This window comes from Dermochelys coriacea, chromosome 1 (assembly GCF_009764565.3).
Source record: "Dermochelys coriacea isolate rDerCor1 chromosome 1, rDerCor1.pri.v4, whole genome shotgun sequence".
NCBI lineage: Eukaryota > Metazoa > Chordata > Testudines > Dermochelyidae > Dermochelys > Dermochelys coriacea.
The window spans coordinates 108,085,222-108,097,229 of NC_050068.2; the positions used below are offsets into that span (position 1 = coordinate 108,085,222).

Sequence of the window (12,008 nt, forward strand, 5' to 3'; positions counted from 1 at the left end):
ATTTAAAAAAAAATAAAAAGCCAGGACCTCAGATGGTATAAATTGACATAGCTCTATTGAAGGCATTGTTGTTATGCCAGTTAACAGCAGTTGAGGATCTGGCCTGAGAAAGTTAAGCATGAAGTGAAAACTTGTTAGTCAGTAAAACAGAATCAACCACGACCTGAAGAAGAGTTCTTTCTCCAACAGAAAGATAAAAAAGATACAAGATATTGCCAATAAAAGATATTGCCTCACCAACTTTGTCTCTCTAATATCCTGGGACCAACATGGCTACGACAACACTGCAAACATGAGAAAGGTTCTCATTTCCTAATATTAATATGTTAAATGGCCATTTACACTAAGTTATAGGTAAACACCTAGGATGAGCCATTGCAAGTATTGTACTTGCAAAAGTATATGGAATAAAAGGAATCTTTTTGGTTCCTTACAGAACCATTACAGAATGGGAAACAAATTCAAAATATATTATTTTTAATATGCTTATGCTTAATTATAAAACCAATTGTAAAACACCCATAAAGCATTTTGTTTCTTCATCAGCTGTTCATTTAGATTTATTAAACAAGTGCCCATCCCATGCTCTAGACACCTTAAATAATCCCATTTTCACACTAAAAACTACTATGTGAAAAGGAAATAACTTCTAATTTATAAATGTTGGGCCTGATTCTGTAGCCATTATCATATGCTAGTTCCATTTATGCCACATGAATAAAGAATCATAGGATTAGAATCCTATTTTCTCATTATCAAATACAATCTGCATGCAAAACAATGCAAGTATTTGTTTGTCTTCATTTTAAAAATTATTTTATTGTCAGTACATAAATAAATATGTGAAAGTTAGCATGTCAAAACAGAGGCCAAATGCATACATGTATAAAGGGCCGTCCCTAGGGGGTGTGGGGCCCGGGATATTGGTGCTGAGTTTCTAATCTGTCGGCAGGTGTGTGCTCCCACTGCCCCGACTCCACCCCCTCCCCAAGGCCCCACTCCACCCTACTTCTTCCTACCTCCACCCTGCCCCTTCCCGCCCCCGCCCAGTTCCGCTCTCTCCCCTGAGTGCACTGCACCCTCACTCCTCTCCCCTCCCCCTCCCCCCCCAGCACCTCCTGACACTGAGAAACATCTGATCTGTGGCCGTGGTAGGCGCTGATCAGTGGGGCCCGCTGATGGGCAGGAGGCACTAGGGAGATGGGGAGGTTCTGGTAGGGAGGCCCCTCCTCGGGCCCCCCCACCTGCCCACCTGCCACTCGCCTTCCCATTCTCCTCCACATCCTGCTCGCCTGTCCTTCTTACCACCTCGCCCACCTCCTCAAGATTTTATCAAAGCACGGGGCCCCGCAAAGCGCAGACCTCCCCAAAGCATGGCACCCCGATTCGCCGTACCAAGGGACAGCTCTGCATGTATAACTATTTATGCCAGGTGTAGGATCATGTAATCAGATACATTTTTGAAAGAAGTCAAAAGTAGCAGCCACTTATCCAGAAAAAGATCTGTGTCTTGAGCCAGGCAAGTGATTTGTTTAATTATTAGACAGTTCCTCATTTTTTTGCATTAATGAAGTCACATATGTTTCTCTCTTTCCATACTTAGGGAGCATTTCTTTACATGCTGATTCTGATCATGGCCTCCACTTTCCTGACATATCCTTGTTGCCCTTGTTCTTTTTGAATATACAAAACTTTAGCAGTGTTTCAGCTGCATATTGAAATAAAACAGGGGTTGGCAACGGCACGCAAGCTGATTTTTAATGGCACACTGCTGCCTGCCGGGTCCCAGCCGCTGGCCCCGCTCAGCCTGCTGCCGAACTCAGGCCAGGACCCCGGCAGGCAGCAGCGTGCCATTAAAAATCCTGCCCACCCCCTGCTCCCCTGGGAGGATGAAGAAACTTGGTCCTGCCGGCTGCTGCTGCAGGGCAGGCAAGCTCCCCCTCCCCCGCCTCTTCCCCCAGCGTGCTGGGTTCCTGCCCCTTCTCCTCTCCCTCCCTGCCGCTGATCAGCTGACGGCCCTTGTATGGGCGGGGGAGAAGAGGAGCTGCAGCGCACTCGCTGCTATGGGGAGGAGGCGGAGAAGAGGTGGAAACGGGGCCTTGGGGAATGGGGGTGGAATCAGGGCATATCCCCTCCAGCCCCCTGCCATGAGCCGCTCTGAGCAGGGGGCTAGAAGCATCCCCAAGACCCCAGCCCACACCCCCAGCCCTCTGCCCTGACCCTTACATCCCCCCACCCCAGTCCCCTGCCCTGAGCCCTGCACCCCCCTCACACACCCCAGCCCCCTGCCCTGAGCCCTGCTCTCTGCTCACACACACCCAGCCTCTGCCCTGATCCTTGCACCCCCCCCACATCCCAGCCCTCTGCCTGATCCCTGCACCCTCCTCACTTACAGCCAGCCTCCTGCCCTGACCCCTGCACCCCCATGACCTCAGCCCTGACCCCTGCACCCCCCCACACATACCCAGCTCCCCCACACTCCATGCCCTGACTCCTGCACCCCCCACACATACCCAGCCCCCTCACACCCATGTCCTGACTCTTGCACCCCCCACATTCCCACCCCCACCCTGAGCACCAAACAGGAGCTCCTGCACCCTCCCACATTCTGACCTGCATCCCTCGCACCAAATGGGAGCTGCTCAGGTAAGCACTCCACACCCAAACCTCTTGCCCCAACCCCAAGCCCCCTCCCTCATTCTAGCTCCTGGCCAGACCCTGCACCCCAATCCCCAGCCTGCTCCTTCACCCCCAGTCCTGTGCTTAGTGCACTCCCACCCTCAGCTCAGTGCAGAGAGAGAGGAAGAGAAGGGCTAGAACTAGGGAGAAGGTAGGTACCCATTCTTTGTGGGCAGGGCCGGGATCCCAGACCGGCAGCTGCCAGTCTGGGGTCCCAGCCGCCGGCCCCGCTCAGCCCACTGCTGGTCTGGGGTTCTGGCTGCCAGCCCCTTGCCAGCTAGGGTCCTGGCCACAGGCCCTGCTCAGCCTGCTGCCAGCGTAACTGAACGGAACCCCAGGCCAGCAACGGGCTGAGCGGGCCGTCGGCGTAAGATCAGCATTTTAATTTAATTTTAAATGAAGCTTCTTAAACATTTTGAAAACCTTATTTACTTTACATATGACAATAGTTTAGTTATATAATATATAGACTTATAGAGAGAGACCTTCTAAAAAACTTTAAAATGTATTACTGGCACATGAAACCTTAAATTAAAGTGAATAAATGAAGACTTGGCACCTCACTTCTGAAAGGCTGCCAACCCCTGAAATAAAATCTTTACCTACTTGTTATGCCTGGAAGTCCTGGAGGTCCTGGAGGTCCTGGAGGCCCTGGAAAACCATCCCTTCCAGTTGATCCATGCAGAGAGACTCCTGGAGGACCTTGGTCACCCTTTTCACCTCTCTCACCAGGGAAGCCAGGTGGACCTGTGATCCCTGGGCTAGGTAAACCTTATTTAGAATAAAGTAAAACACACATGAAAGCAAATACAAATAAAAAGTAAAACGATCAAGATACACCAGCAATAAATTCCTAAGCTTAAGGGGCAAAACCCTGTATAACACAAGGGACTGGATTTTGATTCTTGAAGATTTATATTAAATTTAAATACTAGTCCCACATATCAGCATTATCTTTTAAATCTGAAGTCTATCCTATAGATGTGTGACCTTAGAAGATGGTGAGAAAATGAAGCATGCAGGGTTCATTTTACCACTACCATACTACAAATCCTGACATGCTACAGAAATGGACAGCCTTTGCAAGAAGCTCCAAGGAATAATCTAGAACATAAGAATGGCCATACTGAGTCAGACCAGTGGCCCATCTAGCACAGTGTCCTGTCTTCTAACAGTGGTCAGTGCCAAATGCTTCAGAGAGAATTAACAGAACAGGATAATTTATTGAGTGATCCATCCCCTGTTGTTCAGTCCCAGCACGGGGTTGCTTCACTGACCATCTTGGCAAATAGCCATTTATGGACCTATCCTCCATGAACTTGTCTCATTCTTATCTCCATGAACTTCTCATTTTTTGAACCCATTTATACTTGTGGCCTTCACAACAGCCCCTGTCAACAAGTTCCACAGTTTGATTGTGCCTTGTGTGAAGAAGCACTTCCTTCTGTTTGTTTAAACCCTCTGCCTATTAATTTACTTGGGCAACCCCTGGCTCTTGTGTTATGTGAAGGGGTAAATAACACTTCCTTATTCACTTTCTCTACACCAGTCATGATTTTATAGACCTCTATTATATCTCCCATTAGTCATCTCTTTTCTAAGCTAAACAGTCCCAGTCTTTACTCTCTACTCATGTGAAAGATATTCCATACCCCTTATCATTTTCGTTGCTCTACTCTGTACTTTTTCCAATTCTAATATATCTTTTTTGATATGAGGCGATCAGAAACGCATGTGCTATTCAAGGTGTGGGTGTTGCTTTCTATAGTGGATTTATGATATTCTCTGTCTTATTATGTATCCTTTTCCTAATGGTTCCTAACATTCTGTTAGCTTTTTTCACCGCTGCTGCACCTTGGGTTGATATTTTCAGAGAACTATCCACAATGACTCCAAAATCTCTTTCTTAAGAGTTAATAGCTAATTTAGACCCCATTGTTTTGTATGTAGAGTTTGTCACAACCCAAGGTAAACAACTGGGCTGGCCAATTGTCGGTCCACCACAAGAAACAACAAAACCCCCCCATCTTACAGCAGGTTCTTGTCATGTACACCAAAAGGAGCCGTGCGCAGACCTGTTAACATAAAGCGTGCCAACCCAGGACCCGGGAGGCGAAAAAGCGTGTCAAGTGCATAAATCAAAGGTGTTGTGTGCAGAGAACCAAAAGCAGACCCGCTGACGTAAAAGGGCCCCAACCCGGAACCCAGAAGGCGGAAAAGCTAAGCAACCTATAGCAAAACGACATGACCCCAACAAAGCCCCATAAAATATAGCAGCCAACAAGCGAAACGGGGGAATTTCCACGTACGCCAAGGAGACTGATCATCCCTTGGCCGAGATAATCCTCCCGTTAGCGCCGGCCCATATTGTGTCGTGTTCATTGTAACTTACCCTATGCCTACCATGTGATTGGTGTCTGCACTACTGGTCAGTTGGCTCGGATGTGTGGTATGTATGTAACTTTTCCTATCATCTTTAAGTCTGTAACTTCCCTTCCTTCCCCTTTACCTAAGAGGTTGTATAATTTGAATTGTTTCTGGGGAAACCGATCGCTCTATTCCCCAGCCACCGCATGACTTTGTTTATCCAATAAACGTTGCCGCTGTGCATTTTTATCAATTCACTTGTCAGTGGGTTTGTGTTTTACCCAGTAAAATAATTCCCGAGCCCGCTAGTGCTACAGACATGGCGTCACGAACAGGATGGGAAAACACAAACCCTGTTAAAAGCTCCTTGACAAGTCCCACCAATTGTCCATGGAGAACCATGACCACCGACAGGAGCCCCGAGGACGAGTTTAACCACCTCCAGTATCATGTTTTACTTGACCAGGGACATCCTAACACATTAACTTGGAACGCTATCATCGGGACCGGTTATTCCAGCCAAACCTATACCGTCGATCTATCCATGGCCGTGGCGGATTGTCTTTTAACCTGCCACATGGGACTCTGTTTAACTCCCGTGGAGCCCCGCCACCAACCAGTCTGTACGAAAACTGGGGAGGCCGGAGCCGGCACCAACCCATCTCGGTTATGGAAGGATGCCCAAAAAATCTTAAAGGCAGCCAGGGGTACTTGTTCAACCACCACTCCGAACCCTTGGCTCCCATGCGGGGGCCCCGCTCATGAACTCGTAATTCATCTCTTACAGGAGTTGGAAGACAGAAAGGTGTCCAAAAAACTCCGTCCTGACCAATATAAACCAGAAGCTGTAGTCAGCGCCTATCATAAAATCTTGGGTCTGGCTCTGGATAAGCTAACTGTGGTTATGGGAGCCCTAACTTCCACTGCATGAGAATTAATTGAAACCTCTAAATCCCCTGATCCACTGTCACCACCCGAAACCCACGAATCCCCTCCCCCACCATACCATCCTCTCCCAGTTTGTACCCTGCTCTAGAAAACCCCCCCTCGAGACAAGTCCAGAGAAATCAAACTCCAGCCTAATTGTTGAAGCCATGCCGGTGCAGTTGACGCACACTAAGGTAGACCCAACCGGAGCGCAAACCACCACCTTTGAATGGCGCACCCGCAGTAAGGGGGAGATGAAGGAGTTTATCAATGACACCGGTCGAGAGCCATATGAGCCAGTATTTGCCTGGTTAGGGCGGCTCATTCTGGACTTTTGTCAGGAATTAGTAGATCGGGAAGAGGCAACCCTCCTCTCCCGAAGCGCCGCCTGGTCTAGAGGAACTGCCTGAGGAATTTTTCTCGCCGCCCCAGTTTGGCCAATCGCTGTACTGGCTGCCGCATATTTACAAATCCAAAATAGCCCCCAAGCATTTCAGCTTCCATCAGAAGGCATATCCACCCCCTGCAGTTTGGTTTATACTATTGCCAGGGCATCTCTCATTTATTGGGATCCAATAGAAACACCCCTGGGGCTAACGCAGACACTACAACAATTACCCCCATATCAAGCCTACTGCCACGTCACTGACCCCGCCAACATCCTTGTAAACGAGCAGGCTGTAGACATAGCGCTTGATAGTAGCCCCTTGGGGGACACAGGCACCTTGCTGTGGCTGCATGGATTCCAGGGACGACCGGTAAGTTCACTGTTTCAGGCCATGGACTGGCTAAAATGGCCTACTCCCTGTCCCGCCGTGGCAGCCGCCAGTGTCGTCACCCCGGAGCCAAACCTAAGTATCCGGAACGCTCCTATATGGAACGAAAGATTTTTGGGTTCTTACTCAATAAAGGGGGGCTTAGTAAGGATGCTGCCCATAAATTAACTCCTGCACAACAAAAAGAGATGGCCATAACCTTAGGGTGGGAAGATCGTCCAGAAAATTCACAGCAGGGAAACGACACGGGACCGAGTGCGTAATGGCGGCCGATGCCCGGTCTCATGATTCCAGGCCGTATTTTTCCCTTGCTATCCCTGATAATCAGGAGGTTCAATTTTTATTAGATACAGGCCCCAAGTGTCCGTCATTCCCCCGTCCATACCCCATAAACGCACTGGCCACATCATTCACATCCAGGGACTCAACAGTATCAAATCCTGACCCAAGGTCAAAGTAAAAGCCACCCTTCCAGGCACCCCCGTTCAGTTTACCGCCCTTTTGGGGAATCAGGCCATTCTTGGAATAAGTGAATTAAGGGCTTTTAAATTGGCCCCTGTCATTATTCAAACTCTACCTGCTATTTTAATTGTTAAACCACACAAGCCCCGTGCAAGTAACCTGACCCCATGGAGGTATCAACTATATCTCCCCCGCCCCCGGGAAAAGCCTCTATTAACCAACTTTTAACCCAGCTCGAGAGTGCCCAGCATATCTGCCGAGTTACCACCAGCTGATACCTATCCAGCGCATGGGGCATTCCAAAACCCCACAAGCCTCAAGAGTTCCGTATGGTCATTGATTATCGGTCAGCTAATCAACATATTGAAGCTATCGTGTTTGCAAGTCGGTGGGATCTACCCACAATTGAACGTGTCCTGCTTAATCGTCAGGCCAAATGGGCATGTACCCTCAATCTTAAAGATATGTTTTATCAGATCCCCCTTTATGACCCACAAGGATTTCTTAATTTTGCCTATGAGGGTTCCCAGTATCAGTGGCAGGTCTGCCCCCAGGGGTACCGAAACTCGCCTGCCTGTGCCACTGAGGCCCTAAGTCGGACCCTCGAGGTCATTTTGCCCCAACCCGGATTTGAAGTCGTCCATTATGTCGACGACATTCTCATTTGTGGCCCTGATCCCGGCCCTGTCAAAATTCTCACAGATCAGGTCCTTCAGACCCTACATGATGATAGGTGGGAAGTTAATAAAGCAAAAAGCTTCCTGCAGCTGACAACCTCCTTCCAGTTTTTGGGGTTTAATGTTCGGGAGGGAATCCTCCAGCATTCCTCATACCAAGCACTGCAGCCACAGTTTGCGGTGGGGATTCACCCCCACCCCCCGAAACCAAATTCAGAAGGTACTCGGAATACTTAACTATCACCTAGCTTTTCTCCCAGCCACTTTGGTCAACGCACTTTCCACCGTCCAGCAATTTACAAAAAGCAAACGACTACTCTGGACCGAGGAAGCTAATCAGGCCATACACAGTTTAGTGGCATGGCTTCACTTTAACCCAACCCTTTATCGGTGGAACCCAAGCAACCCAGTCCTCATTGAGTTATCAGTCACAGCCCACGGTGTCAGCGCCATCATTACCCAGGAGAACCAAGCGGTATACCATAGCACACATGCTTTTAATGGTCCAGAACACCGGTATGGGTCAGTAGGACAAATGCTTCTTGGGGTTAGGCTGGCCACCCCCTGGGCTCAGTTAACTTATGGACAGCTCAAGGGGCCCCACGTGCAGCTTATCCCCGGCTATCGTTTACTCCAGCCCCACAGTTTCACAGTTCCTCAGCCACCTGGGAAAAACTAGTGTTCATAGCACAAGAAGCCTTTAGCCAATGGAAGTTAAGTCCAAGCTCCACAATTAAGGAGAACCCCAGCCTAGTGGAGCTTAGTGCATTTGAGCCATGGATCGTGTCCAATGGGGGCACAGCCCCCTCCCCTCGCGCTGGCATGTTTTGCCAACGATATGAAATGTTCCGGGCTGAACTCCTCCCAAGCCATGCCTCAGCTCAGCTGGCCGAGGTCCAAGGGATATTTCTGGCCGCCTCCCACCTCGCCTGTACCCATCCTCGCACTCGGGTTGTGCTTGGCATCGACTCCACTTACGGAGCATCCATCCTCACTCGTGAGGGGCAGCCCCGAGCACATGAGAATCTATGGGAGCAAATCTTTACCCTCATTTATAAAACCAAGGTACCCTGGTTTATTACCCATTGCCCCTCCCACCAACCTGACAGCAATCCCCTCCACACCACTCTTGACCAATGCTTCCGGGCCTTTAAGACTGAGACCCTTGGTAACCCTGAGGTGTCATCTGCTACTCTAATTAGCCCTCAGAACCCCCTCCTAACATGGCTACACGAAGAGTGGGGGCACCTGCCAGGCCAAGCCCTCCACCAAGTGCTTACGGCTTATGGGCGCCACAAAGCGGATCTAACCCATCAGCACTGTAACGAAGCCATCCAGGCCCGTCAGCAGTGCCAGGCGAGTCGCCAAACATCCCGGCCTGCCATAGCTCACGGAGCATTACGACCCCAGCTTTTCAGGCCAGGGCATCATTGGCAACTGGACTTAATTGGTCACCTGGCCGGGGCCAAATTATTTCCAAAGGGACTGGTAGTGGTGGATCTAGGCTCCCGCCAAGTTTACTGCTTGCCTCTAAAACGATCTACAGCCCCAGCAGTTAATACAGCATTGTCTCAGGTTTTTGCAGCCTGGGGCATTCCCTCTGAAATCCAAACCGACAGAGGCCCCCCCATTTACCAGTCATAGCTTTGAAGCCATGGTCACCAAATGGGGTGCCCGGCTTCATGTCCACCTTCCCTACCACCCCCATAGCAATGGTGTCGTGGAACGCCACATTGGAATTCTCAAAATGCAACTCCATGTTATTATTGGAAAACCGGACTACAAGGGCTGGCACCTGGCCCTACCCCAGGCCCTCATTACCTTAAATGCAGCCTACAGCCAGTGGCCGCAAATCGATCCGGAACCACCCACACCTTGGAAGCCAGTTTTTACCCCCCAGGAACCGGTATGGCTATGCTCCCCAAAGGCATCTGGGCGCTCTCAGCCCCTTCTGGCCACTGTCTCCTGGCCATTTTCCCAATACATATCATGTTGTATGCACTGGCCAGTCAGAAACTCAGCTGGTTCATCACAATTGGTTCAGTCGGAGATCATAACGGGACCCGCCTAGGGCTCGTCCTAGTTTTGTTTTATTGTTTCAGGGTTGTTCCTGACCACCCCGGCCGAATCCGAATGCTCTAGTCAACTGGCTTCTGGCATATGCCCGCCAGGAACTCCTCGCGGCCAACAGCAGCGATGTCTCCTCCATCCCTCAAGACCATCATTGTATTGTGTGTTCCAGCTCCCGCACTTACCCTGAAAAACTGTTATTTTACTTTTCATTTTTGCCCATGAAAAATGTAACACGTGAGGAGCCTGCATCCCGGTGTAACTGGACAGATTGGCCCTGGCGCACCATATTTACCTGTAATTCCTCCAACTTGGACCGCTTTGTAATTCCTTGCGACCCAATCACCATTATTGACCCCAAACTACCGGCTAGCCCGTTTCGTATTTTTGAGCCCCAATTCAGTTCGTCCTTGGGGATCGTATCCCAATTGTTCCCACTTCTATATGCCTCCAGCCCCTTATTCAACACGGTCCCCGGACTCAGTCATTAATTCTCCCCCCCGGTATAAGCAACAGTTTGATTCTACTCTATCTATTCTCCAGCAATTATCCGTGCCTATCACTATCTTTAACTCGTCCCTATGGTGGTTCTCCCCCCATTTTTCAACCAATTCCACTATTCGCACGGTTAGCCTCAGGGCCACTGACTGGGCACGCCGATATTGGCTTATGGCGGCCCTTTTCCTGAACAACCCGTGGGCAGCACAATTAACATCTGGTTATATTGCCAACTGGCTCAATATATCCTCCTTGTATGCCCCCCCCCCCGCAATGTATTGGTTATGTGGGAACGGTGTGGCTCGTAATCAACTCCACTCCCACAAGGGCATCTGTACCCTCGAGCAAATCTTTATTAAGGGAAGAGGAGTCTTTCATAGATCTGCACCCGTGTTTGGTCTACAAAAGCACGAAGTCACAGGGTGGACCCGCTTAAAATTCACTACTGAAGCCCTCTTCTGGGGTTATGTACAGTTTAACCCCTTTAGTTACACCTTTACCCTCAACCAGCTTAGCAGTCTTTCAGTTAATTTAGAAATGCTTACTAACCTTACTGCCAAAGGATTTTTGCAGGTTGACGATTCCCTTACTGTGTTAGCTGAATATGCCTGAACCGCCTCATGTTACAAACCTTACTCAACCAAGAGTTTTGTGAGGCCCTGGAAAACCTTGACCCCCGCTTCAAAGGCCAGTGTTGTCTTCGCCTACATCCCAGATGGAACAACATTTCCGCTATTGCCCAGCAGCTCTCATCTCTAACCGTTCATATCCACGAGGAGCGCCAATCCTGGGACTGGTGGCAAACCACCCTATCGGGATGGGGGTTGGGAACCTGGGCACAATCTATTAAGCAATGGCTAATTATTATCACTATTGTTATTGTTGTATTTTGTTTAAGTAACAAAGGCCTTAATTGTAAACACCGTCTCAGCTTTCCCCATTAATAATGTTAAGTTTTCCACACTCTAAGCAACAGATGACTAGTCAGACACTGAAGTCCCCCATTAATAAAGTTTTAGTCCCGTCTCCGGCTTCACATCCCCGCCCTGGGCGTGGGTTGATCCTTTTGCAGCAACTGACAATTAGCCATGGGGGCATGTCACAACCCAAGGTAAACAACCGGACTTGTCGGTCCACCACAAGAAACAACAAACCCCCCCATCTTACAGCAGGTTCTTGTCACGTACACCAAAAGGAGCCGTGCACAGACCTGCTAACATAAAGGGTGCCAACCCGGGATCCGGGAGGCGAAAAAGCGTGTCAAGTGCATAAATCAAAGGTGTCATGTGCAGAGAACCAAAAGCAGACCCGCTGACGTAAAAGGGCCCCAACCCGGAATCCGGAAGGCGGAAAAGCTAAGCAACCTATAGCAAAATGACACGACCCCAACAAAGCCCTATAAAATACAGCAGCTAACAAGCGAAACGGGGGGATTTTCCACGTGTATGCCAAGGAGACTGATCATCCCTCGGCTGAGATAATCCTCCCGTTAGCGCCGGCCCGTGTCGTGCCGTGTTCATTGTAACTTACCCTATGCCTACCATGCGATTGG

General features: G+C 49.4%; 1 protein-coding gene across 1 annotated transcript in view; it reads right to left on the reverse strand.

The window, feature by feature from the left end:
* Positions 1-12,008, reverse strand: part of COL4A1 (collagen type IV alpha 1 chain) — a 227,669-nt gene that overhangs the window by 66,223 nt on the left and 149,438 nt on the right. The window contains 1 exon segment of the mRNA XM_038392118.2: positions 3,286-3,450. Coding sequence (XP_038248046.1) covers positions 3,286-3,450 — 165 coding nt within the window.